This window comes from Fistularia commersonii, chromosome 4, assembly GCF_037954325.1.
Source record: "Fistularia commersonii isolate RoL2024-O1a breed Wild chromosome 4, RoL_Fcom_v1.0, whole genome shotgun sequence".
Classification (NCBI taxonomy): Eukaryota; Metazoa; Chordata; class Actinopteri; order Syngnathiformes; family Fistulariidae; genus Fistularia; species Fistularia commersonii.
The window spans coordinates 22,634,903-22,658,656 of NC_141287.1; the positions used below are offsets into that span (position 1 = coordinate 22,634,903).

Consider the following 23,754-nt stretch of genomic DNA (forward strand, 5'->3'; position numbering starts at 1 on the left):
ACCGGAGGTTTCAGGAAACCCGCCTCTAAAAGTCAAGACAAAAGGTCAGGTGACCATCAAGCTGGAGATCCTGAGAAAGTTCCCGAGATCTCTGCACCCCAGAGCAGACCTGGGCCCTTCGGCGCCTGTCAGACCGCTTTCTGTTGTCCTCCGGGTTGACAGCATGTATTAACAAGAGCCTTAAAGCATCCCATAATCACGATACGTTGGACGGCGCAAATGCCACGAAGGCATTTGTAGATGTGATCATTTGTAGATAATAACAATAATTATAGAATTAACGATGATTATAATAATCCTAGGGTTAATTATTTCCAACATGGAAAACGGTTAATCGAGAACAATATGTAGTTGTTGATTTTTCCAGTTGGTCTCTGACAGAAGATTGATTTATCGGAAATAAATGTGAAAAAAAAAACAAGACTTCCTGTTTCCCACCACAGCGTCGGCGCTTCACGGCCGCAAACTCCACGTCCCACAATTCCCCGCGGTGCTCGGAGCTCCAGGGGGCGCGGCCACTCCATCCTCTCCGCCGCAGAGGCGCTCCATCCTCCGCATCTCCGTACGAGCGCCACCGGAGAGTCCGCTACGCTCCCCGTCCGTCGGACCGTCGGTGCCGGACAGAAGCCGAGATGAACGCGGCGGAGGGCGGCGGGTTGTGCGGCGTGAAGGTGATGTGCCGCTTCAGACCGCTCAACGACGCGGAGCGGAGCCGAGGAGACAAAAGCGTCCCGAAATTCAACGGCGAGGACACGGTGGTGGTGGCGGTGAGTGTCCGCCGGGGACCGGAGGGCCCGAGGGCCGGGGCGGGTACCGAGGCACCGGGCACCGAGGCACCGAGGCTCCGGGCACCGGGGCCGAAGGTGCATTCATTGGTGTATTCTGATCGGAAACCAGACGGAGATCGATTGTTGATCAGCGACAGAGAAAACGTGCGGTTTATCAACGTGAACGTTAATTACGCAATTCAATTTCATGGTCAACCAATCAACCTATCTGCGCGTGTGTGTGCGTGTGTGCGCAGAGACGTAATCAGTAGAATAAAAAATAGAAACTGTAAAGGGATAATGTGACCGCAGTTTCCCTTCTCAGCTTCAAAAACCGAATTGTCTTTTCGATGGAAGACGCTCACACAATCTCGTCCCGTGAGGGGATGGAGGTGAAGGTGAAGTCAAGATGTTTCCTCTCAAACCTGCTCTCAGGTCCATCCCCTGGCAGCAGCTCCAGCAGCTCAGCCCGTCACATGACCTGAAGAAGGAAACAAAAGAACGTAGGAATGACCTGAGAAACGCTGCCACCGCAGAAGCTCCATTAGAAGCTCAGTGCCGGCGGCCCGTCAGCAGATGTGCAGAGGCCACACCGAGCCGGGTCTGTCCCAGGTTCCTGCCAGTAGAAGACACTGGCAGACGATGGAAAAGAGTGTGGTCCAAACCTGCTCCACATGGAACGTGTCAGCAGATAACTCTGCTGTGGCACTTTAGAACGATTTAGATTTGATCTATGGTGACACTTACGTGTCAGCGGTCTTTTCGATGCACCTCCGATGACCGGAGAACCTCCGCTGGGGTCTTTATGTTGGTCCAAACCCTGGGCAGATCTGCCTGCTTACCTGACCTGCTCATTAGTCTTCAGACCACATCCAGGCCAGAGGTCTCCTGCTTCCGCTCCAGGAAGGAGGAGAGGAAGCAGGAGTTTGAAATCGATGTAATGAGATGACATCTGTGCCTTCAAGAGTCCGACCGTGATCTGGATCACCGGCTCGAAACCCTCGGAGATAAGAATCGCATGACCTCGTCAACATCGGGGACTTCCACCAGGACACGGTCTGCTCTCCAGTCGTAGAAACCTCAAAACCAGCTGCCATGGGAAGGAGAGCGGGCTTCACCCGTTCACCTGTCAATCATCCAAGCGTTCACGCTCTTCGTGCGTGTCTTCACATCTACGGACATCTGAGCGCCTTCCAGCGGCCTGCTGCCTGGGGGTGCTCTTGATTCTTATGTAGGAATGTTGTGCCTTTGACTGTGTGTGTGTGTGTGTGTGTGTGTGCATATTATGTCTGTGTGCATGTGCATGTGCATGCGTGTGTGTCCCTTGATCATCTCTGATGCAGTTGCCATGGCAACACTCAGGTCTCTGTCTTTGTCAGCTGTCGAGTTGAAACCAACATTATTGACTCGGTCGTTGTTTATCAGTTTTTTGACCCTAAGCTCTGAGCTGGAAACCTAAAGGAATTATTCTTAGCTATTAGAGAAGTAATAAAACAACCCGTAGTAATCAAAAGTGTACAAGTAAGAATTTGATTAGAAAAAACCCAAAACATTAAAATGGCATTATCAAAAAGCAGCACTTTAAAATCACCGCTATTAAAAACATAAACTTTAAAACCAGCGTTATCAAAAACTCAACCTTAAATTCAGCTTTATGAAAGTCCAACAATTTGTGCTCAATGCTTACACCGCCCACGCTACTGTGACAGGTCATTGAATTGATAACGGGATCAATCACTGGAGGCAGACCGATATTCACTAAATGACTGACAGCTGAGCCGATTGCTCTGATCAGCTGATATCAATCCTCTGGATTCACCAGCTGCCAGACGTTCTGCTCCCCTGCTGCTCCGTCTGGGTGGTGCTGATAGAACATCAAACCGGGTTCAGATCTCTGCCACAGAAGCGGCTGTATTTGTAACAGTTTTGCTTTTTACCTTCTCTTTGGAGTTTGGATAAAAGTGGCGCCCTGTTAAGTGCATCTCTTCACTCCTCCTTTAAAGAGAAAGTTATAACTGTCTTTCTTGTCACATTGGGTTCTACATCGCGCACAACATCAGTGACCTCTGAGCACTGGGTTGAACCCGTCATGGACGAACCGTGAGCAGAAGGCAGCCACTGAGCAGCGGTCAGGGGTTCAGTTTCTTGCTCGACCACACTCGGAGAAGCGCTGGAATCGAACCGGGAATGTTCGGTTCCAAGGACGACAGCCGACCTCCCGGGCTGCGCCGCACCCCCGAAAAGTGCAGATGGCATTCAGGTAGTGGTAGTGAGTGCACTGAATGCGCGTGATAATCTTTACCGGCGCCGCCGAACGCAGACGTGAAACGTGACAGCAGCACAAATAGACCATCGTTACTGGAGGGCAGGAGGGAAAGGTGCAGTCATGTCCTCCGTCAGAAAGGGCTGGAGGCCGTAGACCGAGGTGAGCGGAGGGCTGTTTGGGTGCTGCGGTGATGCAAGACCTGCTTCACAGTTCTCTTGGTGGCAGGATGGATCGGGGTGCAGAGCGACGGGCCGTTCATTCAGTGGCCTCGCTACCCGAGGGGAGAGGCGGTGAGCAGGTCTGCGGGTCTGTCTCGAACATCACATTACATTGCTGTCATTTGGCAGACGCTTTTATCCAAAGCGACTGGAACGGAGGTGTATCGTCTCCCAGAGGCCAGCAGGTGGAAGAGGTGACGTGTGGGGCGGTGCTGTTCAAGCAGGAGGTTGTAGATGGTGCTGTTCTAATGCTAGGAGGAGTCTCATCACCCTCTAGAGGGTCCTCTGCTCGGTCCTAGTGCGGCTGGAAGACCACACCAAGAATCCGTTCGGTTAGTTCCACTAGTTATCATCCATGCAGTTGAATGGTGAGCAGTTGTTTTACTTGCTTGGGCCCCATCTTTGTCTTCACAGAGATCATAGCTCAGATGATGTCCTCTTACACAAAGGAACCTTCGTCACATTTTATTTCCAATCAGGTAGAAAAACCATAAAACTTGAATCCCTGCTGTTGAAGACTCTTATTTTGGCTGCGTGTTTTCTGTGTTGCAGGGAAAGCCGTACATCTTTGACAGGGTACTTCCTCCGAACGCCGAGCAGCTGCAGGTGTACGAGACCTGCGCCCAGCAGATCGTCAAAGGTGAGGTGCCGGAGGTCCGTTTAGTGAAGAAATCAAAATGTGACGTGTGCGTGTGTGTGTTCGTTCCAGATGTGCTCGGAGGATATAACGGCACCATCTTTGCCTACGGTCAGACATCGTCAGGAAAGACCCACACCATGGAGGTCAGCTGGTTTCTTCTACTATGCCTCAAAAAGACATTTTCTGTCATATCTTCTAATGGAAATGAGCCCAACTTATTCTTCGTCGGGCGGCTTCCTCTAGGGGTCACAGCGAATCATCTTCCTCCACCCAACCCTCTCCTCTGCATGCTCCTCTCTAACTTCCTGTCCTCCCTCCTTCCATCCATAAACCTCCTCTCTGGTCTTCCTCCTGCCCGGCAGCTCTACCCTCAGCGTCCTTCTACCCAGATCTTCTCCATCCGTCACCCTAAAAACCGGGTTTTTATTTTGGAGATTGCAGTCAGTGAGCGAGGTGGGTGGGAGAGCGGACACTGGTTTTGGAGTCAGGTAGAGCCGAGAGTTGATCTCCAGAACATCTGACATGTGCTGTCCCTCTGATGGACAGATTCCTGATCCTTTCCATCCTCCTCACTCCCAAAGGAAAACCTCCACATCTCCATTGTGCTGCCGCCTGTCTTTTACTAAGTGTCTCCAAACCAGACATCATTGGCAGGCTCCCCTGCATCTTCTTTGTCTTTCCTTTCATTCTGGCTGATACTTTTCTCAAACTGTTCAAACTTTCTTGAACACATTTGTCCACCTCTTCTCCAGCATCTCCATGTCTCCGGACCCACACATGGCAATGAACACTTTGAATCTTGAAGAAAGTATTCACAACAGCCATCCCCATCCTTTTCGCAAAGTCTACCACCGTCTGTCCCTCTGCGTTCCTCTCCTGGAGACCAAACCTGCCCATCCCTTCTTCATCACCCCTATTTCCTGCACCAACATGTCCACTGAAGTCTGCATCAATGGCCATACTCTCATCTGCGGAGATCTTCTGCATCACTTCATCTAACTCATTCCAGACCTTTTCCTTCTCCTCTAACTTCCATCCCATAGCCACCAACAACATTGAGCATCACACCTTCAATGTCCAGCTTCAGACTCATCAGTCCGTCTGACATTCTTTTCACGTCCAGAACGTTCCTCACAAAGTCCTCCTTCAAGATAACTCCTACTCCATTTCTCTTGTCAGTCAGTATCATAATAGTACAACTTCGAGCTGCTCCTAAGCTCCTAGCCTTACTACCTTTCCACCTGGTCTCCTGGACACACAGTATATCCACCTTCCTTCTCTGCATCATGTCCACCAACTCTCTACCTTTTCCTGTCATCATCCTGATATTCAAAGTCCCTCCTTTCTGTCCCAAACTCAGTCTCAGTCCTCTTGTCTCTCTTGCTTCCGGACAAGCTTTCCTCCTCTCCTTCTTCCACCCACAGTGGCCCACTTTCCAGTGGTTCCCTGTAGGTTCTCAGCATCAATGGTGATAACTCGGGCCTCCACCGATTTGAAATGGTCATATTCTGTTCAATTCACATATTTAGGTTTGCCAAAAGTTGTCCCCCAGCTGCCCTTCCTGACTACCCTCATGGCTCATGAAGATGTGGGCTTGGCCCTCCCTGATGCCGCATTGTGGAAATGTACACAGTAACCCAGTTGAAAGTCTATGCAGTCATTCTTCTCCTATAATTATTAGAATTGGTTGGATTGAAAGAATTCTTTCTCATAATACAAAAATAATCATTACCTATAAGCTAATCTTTTTGTAAACCTGAGGTCTTATCTGATGTCTTCTTTTTTTTAAACTGCTAAATGTTCTGTTTTTTATTTATTTATTTATTTTTTTTATCGGGGTTTACATGTCCCAGTGATTGCCAGGAGCTACGTTGTCGGGGGCTTTATGCCCCTGGTAGGGTCGCCCAAGGCAAACAGGTTCTGGGGGAGAAACCAGACAAAGCGTGGCTCAAGAAGACCCCAAATGATGAAAAGGACGAACAGACCTGGTTGAACTGAGCTTTCTCCGCCGGATGTCCGGGCTCTCCGCAAGAAGTAAGGCGAGGAGCTGCGCCATCCGGGAGAGGCTCGGAGCGGGGTCGCTGCTCCTCCAGGTGGATAAGTGTCAGATGAGGCGGCTCGGGCATCTGGTCAGGATGCCTCCCGGACGCCTCCCCGGTGAGGTGTCCAACCAAGAGGAGGTCCCGGGGGAAGACTCGGGGCACGCTGGAGGGACTGTGTCTCCAGAAGTCCTGCACCAAGTGGCCGGGGAGAGTTAAGTCTGGGCCTCTCTGCTTTGGCGGCTGCCTTCGCGCCACTCATTAATGAAGCTTTCCTGATATTGGTTTACCTGCTGGGGTGACTTTTCCATGATCCAGCCCAGGTCTTGCTCCAAAGCACTAGAATAAGATAAAAATAATAAAAACAAACCTGGATGGTATTATTATTTGTCAGCGGGTTGCTCTTTGTTTATTAGTTTAACCTTGACATGTGTTTATTTTCCAGGGAAATCTTCATGACGGTCGGCTAATGGGTATCATTCCTCGCATCGCCAGAGACATCTTTGACCACATCTACTCGATGGACGAGAACCTGGAGTTTCATATCAAGGTGGTGATGCCATCATTTCCCATGAGGTGGAAACCCTCATTGGCCTGGCTGCTGTTTCATACCAAATTAAAGAAATTCATTAATTGCGTTCTCGGTCAGCTGCTGGTTCATTGAAGTCAGACCGAGAAGAACCCGGTACAATGAGACGGGTGAAGACTGGCGTCACCACCTGGCAGCTGGGGTTCTTTCAGCGTGAAGGCCCAGAGCAGCTCTGAGGCAGTTTGGGAGTTTGTCCCCGCGTATTTGACATTTGTGATAATGTTTATAACGTTTCTGGTATTTTGCAAGTGAATTGGATCAGTTCAGAAAATGAAGAGACCAAGGGTTTGCAATGGGGTTGATTCAGTCTAAATGCCTTCATAAAGTATTGATCATGGCATGGTCTTTTTCTGCAGGTCTCTTATTTTGAAATCTATCTGGATAAAATCAGAGACCTGTTGGATGGTGGGTCCATATTTTTTTAAATATCTCTAATATCATTCATATGCTAAATGTATTTTCATGTTATTCCAACATTTTCAACGGGGGAAAATGAGGGGAAAAGGACATGTAGGCTGACTGGGGGTAAAATATCTGTTTGTGTTTCAGTGTCAAAGACAAACTTAGCCGTTCACGAAGACAAGAACAGGGTTCCCTTTGTCAAGGTATGGGTGTGGTTTACTCCAGTATTATAATTGTACTTTTTCTGTTTCTGAAGTACAAGTGCTACGTTGGCGTTGTGACAATTATTGCAGTACTTGTACCTCAGTCATGTGGTTGCCGCAGTATTGGTGTATCAGGAGTTCAGCGTTAGCTGGCGGCAGTTTTCTCACTGGGCAGTCGCCACAGCTCAGTGACTGTAGTTTTCAGATGTTAGTTGAATAGCAATTGTAGTATTAGCACACTGCTTGCTCAGATGCCATGGTGTTCAGTTACCGCGGCACCCGTGTGTTCCAGGGATGCACAGAACGCTTTGTCTCCAGTCCCGAGGAGGTCATGGACGTCATCGACGAGGGCAAAGCAAACCGGCACGTCGCTGTCACCAGTGAGTGTGAACGGCAGCAGATCCTGCATTCACTGCACTTGCAGTACTTATACAGGCACTGGTGAGCTTGTCCTGCTCCTCCTGCCACTGCTGATCCTACATGGTTGTCAGGGAAGCCCGGGGTAGAGTTTTAGGAGTTTCAAATGTGAACTCTGTCGATAAAACCGAGGAGCGGAAACGTCTTTTGTCCTCTGGTCATTTCAGACACTAACACCTTGTCCTATCGTAGACATGAACGAGCACAGCTCTCGCAGTCACTCCATCTTCCTCATCAACATCAAGCAGGAGAACATGGAGACAGAGACCAAGCTGTCAGGGAAACTCTATCTGGTGGACCTGGCGGGCAGCGAGAAGGTCTGATCCTGCCTCTTCATGTAATGTTCTCGTCCCGTTGGTGTCCTAAAGATGTCTCCGTGTCGCCCAGGTGAGTAAAACAGGAGCCGAGGGCGCAGTATTGGATGAAGCCAAGAACATCAACAAGTCATTGTCTGCTCTCGGTAACGTCATCTCAGCTCTGAGTGAAGGAACGGTGAGTCTCATTTCCTCGGTTTCTGTCTCGCATGAAATGCAGGTTTGTCTCTAAACAAATCGCTGGTCAAAGTCTGATCAAACCTCCCTTAAACATTGACTGAACCTACTTTTATGATTTGACTGGTGATCAGTGACTTTGACCAGTCAGATGTCACTGCAGGAAAGAGGCTTTTAGAGCTACTTTGTGAACTGCTAGCAAGATGCTACTGTGACCTCTACTGGCGTTGACCAACCAAAGTGAAGGAGTTTAATTAAATAGCACTGTTGATGGATGGATTGTTACTTTACAGTCTAATTCAGTAGAAGTGTCGGGTGGTACGGTGGTGCAGTGGTGAGCGCCTCTCAGTAAGAAGGACCCTGGTTTGATTCCCACAGGGGGCTTTTGAGGGTAGAGTCTGCCAGCGTGGGTTTCCTCGATTTTTTTTTTTCCCAAAAATTGCTCTGAACACATCAGAAAGTGAACGGCTCTTTACATGGCCCCGCAATTGACTGGTGACTGCTGAGGTTGAACCGGCCTCTTGCCGGCCTCTTGCCTGATGACCCCCTATAGGGTTAGGGTTAGGGATGCAACCTCTCTTGGCACCCTGTCATATGCTTTTTTTAGGTCTACAAAAACACAATGCAGCTCCCTCTGGCCTTCTCTGTACTTCTGTTAGCATTCTCAAAGCATGTACTACATCTGTAGTACTCTTTCTAGGCATGAAGCCATACTGCTGTTCACAAACGCTGGCTTCTGCTCTCAGTCTAGTTTCCACTACTCTTTCCCATAACTTCATTTGATGGCTCATCAACTTTTTCCCTCTATTCTTGCCAAAATTCTGCACATCCCCCTTATTCTTAAAAATATGCACCATCACACTTCCTCTCTATTCTTCAAGCATCTTCTCACTCCCTTATATCCTGCTGAATAATAGTCAGAAACTCTACCGCTGCCACTCCCAGACTCCTCCACACCTCTACAGGTATATAATTTCCACTCTTCATCCTCTTCAATGCTTTCCTCACTTCACCTTTACTAGTCTCTGCTACTTTCTGGTCTACAATAGTCACCTCATCTACCCTTGCCTCTGTTTCATTTTCCACATTCATCAGCTCTTCAAATTTCTCTTTCTATCTCTCCATCACCGTTCAAGCGTCTGTTAATACATTTCCCTCTATCCTTAATCACCTGGACCTGTGGTAAGTCCTTTCCACCTTTATCTCTCTGTCATTCTCTCCTTGCTTACTGTCCAACTGAGCATACAAGTCATCGTACACCCTTTGTTTTGCCTTTGCTACCTCTATCTTTATCTTACGTTGTATCTCCCTGTACTCCTTTCTGTTCTCTTCAGTCCTCTCAGTGTCCCACTTCTTCTTTGCTCACCGTTTTCTCTGTATATACTCCTGCACTTCCTCATTCCACTACCAAGTCTCCTTATCTACTTTCCTTCTAGATGACGCACCAAGTACTCTCCTACCTGTCTCCCTGATAACACTAGCTGTTGGTGTCCAATCATCTGGAAGCTTACCCTGACCACCCGGAGCCTTTCTTAACTCCTCCCTGAAAACCATGCAACACTCCTCCCTTTTCAGCTTCCACCACTTTGTCCTCTGCTCTGCCTTTGTCCTCTTGATCTTCTTTGTCACCAGAGTCATCCTACAAACCACCATCCTATGCTGTCTGGCTTCACTCTCACCTACAACTACTTTGCAGTCACTAATCTTTCAGGTTACCTCGTCTATACAAGATGTAGTCTACCTGCGTGCTCCTACCGCCGTTCTTATAAGTTACCCTATGTACCTGATTTTTCTGGAAAAAAGTGTTCACTACAGCCATTTCCATCCTTTTTGCAAAATCTACCATCATCTGTTCCTCTGCATTCCTATCCTGGATACCAAATCTGCCCATTACTTCTTCATCCCCTCTATTACCTTCATCAAGATGTCCATTGAAGTCTGCACCAATTACTACTCTCTCATCTCTGGGGATATTCTGCATCACTTCATCTAAGTCATTCCAGAAATTCTCCTTCTCTAATTCACATCCCACCTGTGGTTCATAGCCACTTACAATATTGAGCATCACACCTTCAATTTCCAGTTTCAGACTCATAAGTCTCTCTGACATTCTTTTCACCTCTAGGACGTTCCTAACAAACACCTCTTTCAAGATAACTCCTACTCCATTTCTCTTCTTGTCAGTACCATGATAGTACAACTTAAAGCTGCTCCTAAGCTTCTAGCCTTATTACCTTTCCAACTAGTCTCCTGGACACACAGTATATCCACTTTCCTTCCCTGCATGATGTCGACCAACTCTCTACCTTTTCCTGTCATATTTCCAATATTCCAAGTCCCCACTCAGTCCCAGACTCTTGCCTTTCCTCTTCTCTCTCTGCTTCCGAACACGTACTCCTCATCTCCTTCTTTGACCTACAGTGGCCCAGTTTCCATTAGTTTCCTGTAGGTCATCGGAACCAGTGGCGATCGTTGTTAACCCGACCCCTTACCGATCCGCTATGATCTGGTTATTATGGTCGATTCGCATGTTTGGTTTTGGCTAAAGTTTTACGGCGGATGCCCTTCCTGACGCAACCCTCTGTATTTATCCGGGCTTGGGACCGGCTCAGTGACACACTGCCCTGTGCTCCCCTGAGGCTGACTTGGGGAGACAGCAGCCAGTGCCGCCTTTGGGCTGCATTAATATATTACTGTACTGAATTGTGCAAATTGTCCCATTGGTAAGAGTCTGTGAAGTAAGCCGTGCTCTGCATTTGCAGCCAGGGCAGCAGAGTCTGCGACCTGAAAGGAGCCACTGGAAGGCCAGGTGTAAGATGTGGGGCTGATCTACCCGGATCTTTTTGGCTGTTTCTAATATTTGACTGTCCTGGAAGCGGGAGAGAGGCCTGAGGGGTTGGCCAATTATTTTGGAGTAGACCAAGGTGGTGGTGATTCCTCTCGTGTCAGGTGATGAAATGGAACCAACAGATGAAGGAGAAGGTCATTACGTTCTCAATCAAGGCGTAATAGAATGTGGTTATTTGGCCAGACTGGGTCAGAAGATCTCCAGAACTGCAGCTCCAAGGACCTGCTGATCACTTGGCACAGGACACTCCAGCAAATCTCCAGTTTCGCTTGAGTTATGGCCATTGGGCATCGAAGCTTTGCTGAATGAAAGTTGAAGGATTCTGATGATGGTTTTGTGTTTGGTCTTGCTGTTCCTGTTCTTCTCCTGCTTCTACTTTAAGTGCTTCCCACTTAAAGTAGATCAAAATGCTGAATGGGTTCGTTAAAGAGCAATCCAGTGAATTAGACATGCGTTAGAGCTCTCCTGAAGAAGCTGCTCTGTAGAAGCTGCTCTGCAGATAAACAACAGAGTGAAGATCAGTTTGATCCTCTTCCTGCTGAAATCAGTGATCAGAAAAGCTTCCTTCCTTGTCTTTGTCCACCGTCCAACACCTACAGGAGACCAGAACATTCACATGTCGACTGTAGACCCACATGATCATGTGTGAAATAATAATGTGATGATGATGATGAAGACATGACCAGGGTCTCTCCTCCTTTTCATTGACACTAAGATCTCACAATCACTCTCTTCCAGAAGACACATGTCCCCTATAGGGACAGTAAGATGACCCGGATCCTTCAGGACTCTCTGGGAGGAAACTGTCGCACCACCATCATCATCTGCTGCTCCCCGTCCATCTACAACGAGGCTGAGACAAAGTCCACGCTCATGTTTGGACAAAGGTACCGGCAGGAAGAACTTTCCACAGAGAACATAGGCATGAATTGGAAGTGTGTGTTGTGCAGTCTTGAAGCGCCTGAACTGGACGTTCCTCCTCATCATCCAAGGGCCTTTTTCAGTTCTGATAGGCAAGGGGGGATGACAATGAGCTGGGTGGACTGAGGTTCTTCAGGCAAATATGTGAGTCACTGGGAAACAGATGAAATCACTGGAGAAGAAGGCCCTGCAGATCCTACAGTATAGAATACAATGCATGACTAAGGAGGTGTCATTAATAATGCACAGGTTCGCTATACAAAGTGCATTAGGATGATGTTCCCTTCTTCATAGTTGTCATCTTGACAGGAAGGTCTATTTATGGGAACTTATTCGATTCGGTTAATCGCAGCCTTGGAAAGCACCTGATTATTTCCAAAAACTGTTCTCAGTGTTGTGGTTTCTTTCCAGGGCAAAAACCATCAAGAACACGGTTTCTGTAAATCTGGAGCTGACGGCTGAAGAGTGGAAAAAGAAATATGAGAAGGAGAAAGAGAAGACCCGTGGTCTCAACATCACAATCCAGAAGCTGGAAAACGAGCTGAGGCGCTGGAGGAAAGGTGACCAAGTTAGCAAGGCGGGAATGTTCATTTATAAAGGCTTGGATTTTTCATCCAGAGGATTTATAAGGAAACTCTTCCTCCTTACGGTTCTCAGTACAATATGAAGGTTCAATATGAACGTAGATCTGAGACCATTGAACTCCAAAGAAACTGAAAGTCTGTTGGTTTCTACCTCCTCATACTGGTAGAAACACCATTTCTTAACTCATGGGTGTCAAACTCCTGGCCTGCAAGCAAAAGATACTATGTTTCAGAAGTGAAATTTAAAAAAAGATACATGAAGTAAATACATCATGATTTTACCTGTCCAGTCCATTTGATAATAGGATATCGTGCATGTTGACCCTCAGCTCATCCAAATTTGACACCCTCGCCTTTACTCATCTCAGTATTTATGGCTGATGTTTGTACTTGTCAAAATCTGCTTCTCATGGCAACTTGACTTGATTTTCTTCTTCAGAAAGAAGAATAAGTGGCTCGCTATACAAAGATGGTTTACACTTTACAAAGAAAGTTGAGTCCAGTCGCCACGAGAAGGCGATTTTGACCAGAAGTAACCATGACCTAGATAACAGAGAACCTCCACAGATGGGATTCGATGGGACTGGTCTTTAGGACACCAGTGAACATGTCAGAATTAAAAGCAGAGGAAGGTGAGAAGGTCCTTGTTGTGATAGGCTCTTCAGTTCTAGTTGAAATGTAAGAAGGCAGGAATGTGTAGGAAGGACATTTTGAGGCCAAGTGTCCTCCTGATACATATTCAGAGCCTCCTTTTCCGGAACGTAGATGGTAAAGACCACGTCTGCTGGCCAAGCCCAACTTCTGTCCTCACATCCCGCACTGCTAACATGTGTTTCTGCTTGACAAGGTGAGTCCGTACCTGTGGAGGAACAGTTGAGCAGCAGAGGCAAGAAGATCGGAGCTGATGTGACGGCAGTGACGGACAGCTTGGCTCTTCCCCCAACGCCACTGTCGGACGGGGAGAAGACTCAGTACGAAACCCTGATCAGTGACCTCTATAGGCAGCTAGATGACAAGGTCAGTGCAGGACTACCAGGTAGGTCCAAAAGAACTCCCAGAGAAGTTCTCTTCTTGAGCACTACTTTCTTGGACTGCGTGTTTCAGGATGAGGAGATCAACCATCACAGCCAGGCAGCAGAGACCCTGAAGCAGCAACTCAACGATCAGGACGAGGTGAGGAATTTGAACTTCTCCAGACCAGCTGTCTCTACAAACCTGAGATCACCTCTTAACAGTGCACTATCCATCTACCTGTCCACCTGTCTTTCCCTATCCGCCTGTCTGTCTGCCAGCTGTTGGTTTCCAACCGCCAGGACTACGAGCGCCTTCAGGAGGAAATCTCCCGGCTGAGGGGAGACAATGACTCAGCCAAAGAGGAGGTGAAGGAGGTCCTTCAGGCGCTGGAGGAGCTTGCTGTCAACTATGACCACAAGAGCCAAGAGGTTGAGACGAAGAACAGCGTCAACGAGCAGCTGAATGAGGAGCTTGCTTCCAAAACTGTGAGTCTTGCAGGCTAAGTCCCTCGCACCTGAAGAAACTGAAGCCTTGTTAGATTGGAAGAGGGAAGCCATTTTCAAAAAATGCCAGCTAGTCCTCAGCTACAGCTCTTCCAATGTCCTCCTGGTTCCAGAAACCCAAGCTTCCAACGGTTTCCAGCAGCTTCATTAGAAGCACATCTTTGAGGTTCACAAAGGTTGTTCAGGTTGACTTTAACCCTCAAAGCATCTGTTAAAAACAGCCAAGACAGTTTAGAAGAATTGGTGGTTTGTGTCTGGAGCAAAGCTTCTACCGAATCTTCACATCAACAAACTCCTAATTACCTTAAGTCCACCTTTCAAGATTCAATGTCTTTATTGTCATGCGTGGAAACGTGTTTCCCTGGACAGTGAAATTCTTACTTTGCAGTTTGCAGTGCATTTAGATATTTATGGATAATAAATCATGGTAGTAATGAACACACTGTTATATCTGTAAACATTATTATAACTATGAACAGTGTTGGAAGTGCAAGCTTTTTGAGTGCAGCTTGTTGTGCAACTCCCAAAGTGCAGGTGCAAGGATGAGTGAAGTTTGAATAGGTGGTAGTTGCATGTGCAGATGAGCGCAGCACTGGCTGTGCTGCATGGAAAATGCAGAAAAGAAGAATGAGTGCCAGCTGTTAAGGAGTCTGATGGCAGTCGGGTAGAACGAGTTCTTTAATTGTGTTGCTCTACATTTCACACTCCTGTACCTCCGGCCGGAAAGTAGGAATGTGAACAGTCCGTGTTGGGGGTGGGCGTGGTCCTTGGCCATAGATGCAGCTCTCCTGTGGACTCTGCAGTTTTACATGCTCTGCAGTAAAGGGAGCGGGGCTCTGGTGATCCTCTCTGCAGTCTTTTCCACTCGCTGCAAGCGTCTGCTATCCAGAGCAGTCATGCTGCCACACCACATGATGTTGAAGCTGGTCAGGATGCTCTCAACAATGCAGCTGAAGCAGTTGCTGTGGATCTCATGCGACATCCCAACCTCCTCAGTCTCCTTAGGAAGTACAGCCGCCGTTGAGCCCTCCTGACCGTCTGCATGGTGTTGAGGGACCAGGTGAGGTCCTCGCTTATGTGGACACCCAGGCATTTGAAACTGCTCACCCTCTCAACCTCAAGACGTTGGAGGAACAGTGGCCGATGAGGTCTCCTTTCCTTCCTCATGTCCACTATCATCTCCTTGGTCTTGTCCATGTTGAGGATGAGGTTGCTGTCCTCACACCACATCACCAGACTGGCCACCTCCATCCTATAAGCCATTTTGTCTCCGTCGGTGATGCCTCCTATCACTGCGGTGTCATCCGTGAACTTCAGAATGATGTCGTCCTCACAGGAGGCGTGGGTGATCAGGGTGTAGAGGATAGGAATAGGGCTAACCCTGTTCATGATGAAGTTGGCTGAGGTCCGGCCTGTTACCTATCTTGACAGACTGTGGTCTGCCGGTCAGGGTGGGGTGCAGGCCAAGGGTGGATATTTTCTGTGTGAGTTGGTGGGGTATGACCGTGTTGAATGCGGAGCTGTGGTCCTGACATAGAAGTCTTTGTTTTCAAGGTGGGAGAGGGAGTAGTCGAGGGTGGCGACAATGGCGTCTGAGGTGGACCTGTTGTGCGGGATGCAAATTGCCAAGGGTCAAAGGTATCTGGTATGTTCTGATTGTGGGCCAGCACAACTAGTCTATTGCGTTGCCCTCACGGGGTTGTTCTGCAGACGGTTGACTCATTGTCAGCGTAATTTGATTGAATCCAATTTCCAGAGATGTTGTCATTCTGAAGGTCTTGTGCGTTGTGTTCGCCAGGTGAACCTGGAGGCATCGCAGAGAGAACTTGCCGCCGTGCAGGAGCTCAGCTCCCATCAAAAGAAGAGATCGGCCGAGATCCTCAACCTGCTGCTCAGGGACCTCGGGGACATTGGTGGCATCCTGGGGACCATCGAGATCAGAGCAGTAAGACCACGTGAGGGTCTGCTGAGACGGCAGCAGATGTCATCCTTGTAGTTGAACATGCGTTGTCCCTCCAGACCCTGAGGCCCCTGTGGAGATGAAGTCCACTGGGTGGGGCTGTAGAGCCTGTGTGACCACTAAGATGGCCGTAAACTGTAAAAGGACTCTCCCCATATCTTGAGACTGTCGTCCTCTTCTCCTTTTCCTGCCTCGTGTCCTTCTTCATCTCTTTCCTCTTCACCTTCTTCTGTTTCCTCCTTGTCTTCCTTTCCTCCTTCCTCCTCCACAGATGATGCATCTCTAGTGTGGTCTGAATCCTTTACAAAAGTGCACTGTTGAGATGATTGGATTATCGCATGATGTAATTTGGAGTCAGCTACAGTCATGCCTGGGCTTATCTCAGAAGAAAAAGACCTTTAAAGGAAATGAAAGAGAAACAAAAAAAATTCTCTTCAACAAAAACGTAATGTGCGGATATAAAAACAAAGACAGGAATCTTAGTCGGTCTGCTGAGAAGATGGTGTTTTGATTCAATCACATTTGATAGGCAGGAGGTTGGTCAGTGTTGATTGGCTTCTCATTAAGGTCACATGACTCTCAGATGACTGAAGCAAGTGGCGTGATAGAGGACGAGTTCACCACAGCCCGCCTCTTCATCACAAAGATGAAGTCAGAGGTCAAGTCCCTGGTGAACCGAAGCAAGCAGCTGGAGATCACGCTGGTGGAGAGCAGAAGCAAGATGGAGGCCAATGAGAAGGAGCTGATGACCTGTCAGCTGGCCATCTCACAGGCAAGGGTTGGAACTTGGGCTGACATCTGGAGACATCTTGTAAGTTTGGCTTGACGATTATCCGTCTCGTCTCCTGCAGCACCAGCTGAAGATCGCATCTCTAAGCGATGATCTCCTGAAGACAGAGCAAAACAAGCGGAGGCTAGAGGAGAGTCATGATGTTCTGATGGAGGAGGTCGCCAAGCTCCAGGCCCAAGGTCAGTCAGAGTAACCATGGTAATAGCAGGCCATTGCCATGGGGCTGACGGCTCTCTGCTGTGCTTCAGGTAAAATGCACGAGGTGATGGTGATGGACAAAGAGAAGGAACATATGAGCCAGCTGCAGGATGCTGTGGAGATGAAGGTGACCTCAATTCTTCATGACAAGATTCCAATCTCTGAATAGTTGCTTACCCCCGAAGAAATGTTGTAGAGATTGGCTGGCAATGTGTTTTAAAAGGTAATAATATGCATCTATAATGTAAATACTGTGGAGACAGTGATCAGGAGCACAGAGGCCACTGAACATCACCTTCAACCGTCACCTGCCATCGATCTATTATTTTTGGCTTCACCGCTATTCAGTATTTGCTTTCATACCTGAGGAGCATCAGGTGGAGTTGAGGATCATTCTTGCCCCGCCATTCTCTGAAAGGTTTCTCTGCTGTTCCCATGTCATGAAGAGGTTCTTCTGCCTTCCTGTTTAGCTGATGGCCTCCTACAAACTGTTATAAGAAGCAGCAAAGCTGACTGGAACCAAGGAGTCCACATCTCCCTCTGTGATGGACATGTTGCTTTGTGCTGTTGATGGATCTGGTGCCCAGGAGATGATCTTTCTGTGTTGGTCCACAGAGAACCCTGGAGGAACAGATGGAGAACCACAGAGAGGTTCATCACAAACACCTGTCCCGCCTTCGAGACGAGATCGAGCAGAAGCAGCGAATCAACGAGCAGCTCAAAGAGTAACGTGACCTTGGCCCGACAACATTTCAGCTCCACCCTTGTTTCTAGTGCAGCAGCCCAACAGAAACACGTCTTTTTACTTCACATAACATGAAGTTCTCCACACTTCCAAGCACTGTGCTCCTCTAAGTGATGATCGGCTTTTCTACAGGCAAACCAGGAGCAGACAGAACAAAAACAGAGATCAAATACATTGATTTTGGCTGTGAGTTTCAAACATCCAGGACGTTTCAAGGAGATAAATTTTATGAGGTGTTGGGAAGGTTTTAGGCAGAACCACTGAGGAAATATTTGTTCAAGAGGGCGAGGATCTCAGATCTGATGTTCTTCTGAGCTAGACCACCTGATGGAGCTTAATCCAGATAAAAACCTCAGTGTGTTTCTTTGACTGCAGAATCCAGATCCTTTTTGAGTTTCCCAGGTTTGAAGTCTATTTCCTCTTATTCTTCTTCCAGTGTGATCGAAGCTCTTCAGCTGGATCTCGGAAAGCTTCAGGCGGACTTTGACAAACTACGAGCTGAAGAACAGGTCAAGGACCGAAAGCTCCAGAGGCTGCAGTAAGTCGGTTCTTCGCCGTTTGCTGCAGACTCATCAACATGTCTCAAACATCCAATCTGAAGATGTAAATACCATGTGCTTCAGGTTCTTGAATGAGAAGAGACAACAGGCCAGAGATGACCTGAAGGGTCTGGAGGACACTGTGGTGAGGGCTTCATAAACCTTTTCTCCTGTCATCTACCGCCAACCTCCCAGTGTGACCCTTTTGACCTGGGTTTAATTTTGAATAGGCCAAGGAACTCCTGACCCTGAACCATCTCCGGAAGCTCTTTATCCAGGATCTTGGCGCTCGAGTCACCAATGTGAGTCCTTATCGGCCAGTCAGCCAATCAATCAATCAATCAATCAATCAATCAATCAATCAATCAATCAATCAGTTAATTCTGTCTGTGTATGAATCTGTCAGGAAGGAATGGAAATGGATCCGCTGCTCTTTAAACCTTTCTTTGGATGAGAGCATAACCATCTTCTGTCACATAAGATTGTCCTGTGAGAGACACCCCGCTGCAAGCTCTCCAAGGAGACTTGGCTGAAGCGTCTTTACCCTCGGGAAGGTCTAGCTGAAGTTAGATTAACTTGAAGTAGCTAATTGGCTGTCCCTGGCCTGTGTGGGGCCCTGGGCCGGGTTTTCTACGTCATACATGGCCAGGGCTTCTATGGCGTGGCCTCCATCAACGATTCACAGATGCTTCCAAAGGAAATGTAAATGTTTGTTTTACCTTCGTCTTTAGTCATCGTGGGGTAGCATGTCATCGATTTACGCTCAACAAATGTAAATACATAATGAAACGTCTCAGATACATAGAAATACCCTTACTACAAACGATAAACCCTGCAAATAAGTGAGAAAGTAATATTAAAAATTGTAATAACTTATAATTCGCCCCTCCTCCACAGAGAGCAAGCAAGGATCTGCCAGAGGATGGGGGGGTTATTTGGTATTATCAGTGGTTGTAATATTATAAATATTAATCTCATATTTATTGTTATAAAATATATTTTGTAGTAATTTTTACTTGTCATTGCTTTACATAGTAATATAATTTATCCTTTTGTCAACCCCATGGGGAAATTCATTCTCTGCAATGAACGCATCATGGATGTACCATGAGCAGGAGGTATGCTTTCCACCAGTGCCAGGGGAGATGTTAGGGCTTCAGTGTCTTGCTCAAGAGCACTTGGACACACTAGGAGGCGCCAGGAATACAACCAGGAATGTTCGGTTCTAAAAACGATTGCTCTACCTCCTGCACCATGCCGCCCCCGTTGAACCAATGTCAGTTTTTCCATAATAGGACTCAATAGTAATAACTAGTCTTAATATAATTACATTGAAGGTGTACTTTTTGCAGACTTTGCGGTGCTCCCTGTTATCCAAAGGTGCCCTTTGCTCCCCAAAGCCCGAAAGACTCTCACAGCTTCCTTTAACAGAGAAAGACAGGACCAAAGACAGGAGATGTCAAGAGGCTGAAAATATACTGCTCTTAAAGCCTGCAGTACCTGCAGTTCCATGAAAATGTGCAGTAATCCAACTCTAACCCGAATGCAACTTTCTGGACGAGGGCGGACAAGCTCGGCTCAAACCGCCTCTGCTATCACCTTCAATAAAAGGGAAGCTGGAAATATCTACTCAGGGTTCTGCTTCATGTTTGCAACCAGACAACTGATGGCGATGGAGACGAGGCAGGAGGAAGCCTGGCTCAGAGGCAGAGGATCGTTTTTTTGGAAAACAACCTGGAGCAGTTGGGGAAAGTCCACAAACAGGTGAGCGATGCTGGCACCTGGTTGTCCTGTTGCCTCTTTGGAGAGGTTTCCTTCTCCGTCTCTGCGTATCTATCTGCTCTTGCAGCTCAGAACCAGATTCACAAAGGACTTCCTCCCTCTCTTTTGAAATGTGGACATCACTTTGCGGATCATAGCTAACGTACGCCGAACAGTAGCTACTGGGTCTATTCCTTGAGCAAACATCAGCCGATAATCACTGTCAGATTCTCTTTAATTGTCTGATGTACACAAGAATTTGACATGGTATGACAGTGTCTTACAGCAGGAAATTTAAGATACGAGTTATGAGTGATAAGAAAAGTAACATAATCTTTTGGGCTTATATATATATATATATATATATATATATAATTTAAGTTAGGTATGTACACAATGACATAGGGCAAGTGTCTTATGTTATATGTTAAGGGGCATGATGGCCTGCTGGAAAAAATGTTCCAATGTCTGGTGGTTGTGGTCCTGATGGACCTGAACTCGCGGCCTGGTGGTAGGGTTCTGAACAAGCAGTGACCTGGGTGTGCTGGTCCGTCATTATCCATCTAGCCCGCTGCCTGGAACTGCCATTGTACTGAATACTTATGGGTTGCTGTTCGTGGCCCGTGACACGACTGGCCGTTTGCACAATGCAGTTGGTGCAGGCTGAGGATGCAGGGTACCACACAGTGATAGAGGAGGTGTGGACACTGCTTAGTGGCCCTGAACTGGGTGCAAACTTTGGAGGAGACGTTCATCTTGCTGAGCGGTCTGAGGACGAACATCCTTTTGTGTACCCGCTTGATGACCTTTGATGAATGAGTCTTACAGGTCGCTTTCAGGTCGCCGGTGATGGCAGTGCACAGAGTCCACCACCTGTACCACAGAGTTGTTTATGAAGAGTGGAAGTTGTGAGAGTGGGTCACTACAGGAGTCTGACCAACTCCACCATTTAGTTGGTGTTGAGCTCCAGGTTGTTAACTGTACACCACAGAATCAACTGTGACACCCTGCCCCTATAATGTCTCTCAGTGTCATCCATCTTATTAGAGTAGTGGCAGGAGGTGCAGTCATCAGTGTTCAGGGAGAAGAGAGAAGGGGAGACTTGATGAGACGCAGCCTTGCTGGAGCTCCGCTGTGCGCAATGAGGGGGGCCGACAGATGGCTGCCGACCTGCACCTGTTGCTTCCTGTTGGTGAGGAAGTCCATAATCCACTCGCAGATGGGACAGAGTACCTGCAGCTGTTGCTGCTCGGTGTGCACGTGGCCTTGGAGGAGGTGTTGAAGGCCGAGCTATGATCTACAAACAGGGCTATGATCTACAAACAGGGCCCTGACAGAAGAACTTGGCTGGTCCAAGTGCTTGAGAAGACGCGGTGGACATGTTCCACTTCAGTGTCCACACCTCCTCCATGCTCTCAATCTTTGCTCATGTTTTCTAGCTTGTGAGGGACAATGCAGACCTTCGCTGTGAGCTGCCTAAATTAGAGAAGCGTCTGCGAGCCACAGCCGAACGAGTGAAAGCTTTGGAAGGAGCCCTTAGGGACGCAAAGGAATCAGCCATGAGGGATCGTAAACGCTACCAACAGGAAGTGGACCGCATCAAGGAGGTGGTTCGGTCCAAGAACCTGTCACGGAGAGGACCATCTGCCCAGATCGGTGAGCTATCCGAGGCCAGGAGTTGGAGTTGGGCTGTGGCAGCACACTGACCTACTGTGTCCTTGCAGCCAAGCCAATCCGTGCTGGACATCAGCACCAGCAGCACCTGTCCACTTCTATGTCTATAAGGATGGCCGTTCGAGGAGGCGGAGCTTCCTCCAGTCCACGCCATCAGTCCCCACGAACACAAGTGCAGTCATCACGAGCAGTGCCTGGACTTACAAAGTAGTTTCCAGGTAGGTAACCATGGGCAGTCTGGTGCCCATGCCGGATGTGGACATGACAAACAACAGCAGAAGTAACTTCTCATCTTCATCTTCCAGGTTGTTTCTTTCTCTGCCTGAACCTTTATGGTTCAGAGCCTGTGGACCGTCTGTGACCTCTGACCTCTCACCTCTCTGCCTTCACTGGAAACACCTCCACGTTCTCTGAACACGAGGAGGCTCAACAAGTGCTTTCCCTTTGCAGTCGGAGTCTGTCTGGACCCTCCAGGTAGAACGCCCAAGATGTCTGGCCCTGAAGAGTCGAGATGCATTTATGGTCCAGCCTGACGCGGCTGGTTGAATGTTGTAGGATATGACCAAGAGCTGCTGCACACCGAACAATCACAAATTCTCCATCCATTTTGTGGTATTTATATATATATGTGTGTGTGTGTGTGTGTGTGTGTGTGTGTGTGTGTCTGTCTGTGTGTGTGTGTGTGTGTGTGTGTCTGTGTGTGTGTTTGTGTGTGTCGTGTGTTTGTATAAAACCAGAAATTTGGATGTTAGAAAGGCACAATTGGTCACTGCTCTGTCTCCATCTGCTGCTTCTGAAGCACAAAGTTTCCAAACAGGAGTTGGAAGGTTCCCGGCATGCAGAGGCGTATTTGAACCACATGGTTGTCAGAATGCAGCGATGAGCCGAAACCTGAATGTTTGTTCACAAGGCAAGGCGGCGTTTGCCAGCAGAATTAGAGTTAACGGGAAACTTTAACCAATCATTTTCCATGTGCTGCTGAGTTTTAGTGCTCGTACGTGTCAGTCAGCTGTTAAATGACCGTTTCTGCCCGGTCGCCATCTATCATCAGGATGTCTCCAACACAGAGACACAATCTAGATGTTAATCCTTCTTTGACAATTTGCCCTCCATCGTAAATCTAGGTTTTGGTACATTTTTACACAAAATTATTAAATGCAACAATTTTTAGACAAACTAAGAGTATGGAGCTCCCTTTTTACAGGAAAACGTGTCTTTTCAGGAGAAAAGTCTCAAAATCACGAAAAAAGGATGAGAAAGATAGATCAATAGATAGATGGATAGAATGTACCTCTTTGAATGTCAAACCTTTGATATTTGGTCTCCTTGAGACAGAAGCAAAACTCACGATGGAAAAGTGGAAAACCTGAATATTCCAAGTCAAAGTGATATTTGGTCTTAAAATGTATCCCTAATTGATCCTCTTCTATTGATTGCCAGGAATAATTAGAAAATAATGAGTTTTCATTATTTAATTTAATAAATAATTTTTAATAATTGCTGTAGTTTTAACCTTATTTTTCTTTTTTAGATACTTAAAATCCCTGAAGGGAAAGCAAAGTTTAATTCTGCCTTTTCCCTTTTAAAAATACAGAGAAAAGCATTTGTAGTGTATTTGTAATCCAATCTGGACCTAATTTTTTTCAACCTGTTTTGAAGAGAATGTTTTTTTCACATTGATAATTTTTCTTGATGTCAGATTTTTTAAAATTGAATTCACAGAATGTTTTTGCTGTTTGGCTGGCAGTTTATTCATTATGTATTTGATCAGTGGTTGGTGTAAAAAACATGAACATGTGAAAGGATTTACAAAATTTAGAAGCTGGTTTATCTTAACAGCGGACGCATTTACGTCGGAGCGGACTCGTCCTCAGGAGAGCAATCGTTGCCCACAGTGTTTGGTCCCAGCATGCACTGGGATCACCTGTGCGGTTTGGTAGATGACGTGATTAACCAAGGTCTCCTGGTGAAACGTGTTTGTGTCTCTGTTGTTGTGTTGTGCAGTTTGTCCAACTGTGACTTTGCTCACTGATGTAAGAAAAAAAATAAAGAACAAAAGTCAGCCTCAGATGTGTTTGCTGTCACATGGTGCTCAGTGTCCAATCAGAGCCTCAGGCTCTTTGCAACAGGAAGTGGGGAAGTTTCATGATGTTTTGACAGCGTCAGAATACCAGTAATTACTTTT

At 47.3% G+C, this 23,754-nt stretch overlaps 1 protein-coding gene across 1 annotated transcript; it reads left to right on the forward strand.

Annotated features, from left to right (window-relative positions):
• The first annotated feature begins 511 nt into the window (after nt 1-511).
• Nucleotides 512-23,634, forward strand: LOC147235147 (kinesin heavy chain-like). The gene is made up of 26 exons (XM_086146032.1): nt 512-767; nt 3,804-3,891; nt 3,961-4,034; nt 6,376-6,480; nt 6,876-6,924; nt 7,069-7,124; nt 7,417-7,504; nt 7,734-7,858; nt 7,929-8,033; nt 11,619-11,767; nt 12,213-12,361; nt 13,233-13,402; nt 13,490-13,558; nt 13,678-13,884; nt 15,701-15,847; nt 16,446-16,634; nt 16,714-16,831; nt 16,901-16,977; nt 17,466-17,575; nt 18,032-18,133; nt 18,219-18,279; nt 18,365-18,436; nt 19,794-19,898; nt 21,335-21,551; nt 21,620-21,787; nt 21,875-23,634. Exons 1-25 carry the CDS (start codon nt 633-635, stop codon nt 21,778-21,780), a joined length of 2,928 nt encoding a protein of 975 aa, XP_086002158.1. The 5' UTR covers nt 512-632; the 3' UTR covers nt 21,781-21,787; nt 21,875-23,634.
• The last annotated feature ends 120 nt before the right edge of the window (nt 23,635-23,754 follow it).

Coding starts and splice junctions, on each gene's coding strand:
- LOC147235147 (XM_086146032.1), top strand. CDS start 633: ATGAACGCGGCGGAGGGCGGCGGGTTGTGCGGCGTGAAGGTGATGTGC. Junction 7,125..7,416: donor ACAGGGTTCCCTTTGTCAAG/GTATGGGTGTGG, acceptor CGTGTGTTCCAG/GGATGCACAGAACGCTTTGT. Junction 8,034..11,618: donor CAGCTCTGAGTGAAGGAACG/GTGAGTCTCATT, acceptor ACTCTCTTCCAG/AAGACACATGTCCCCTATAG.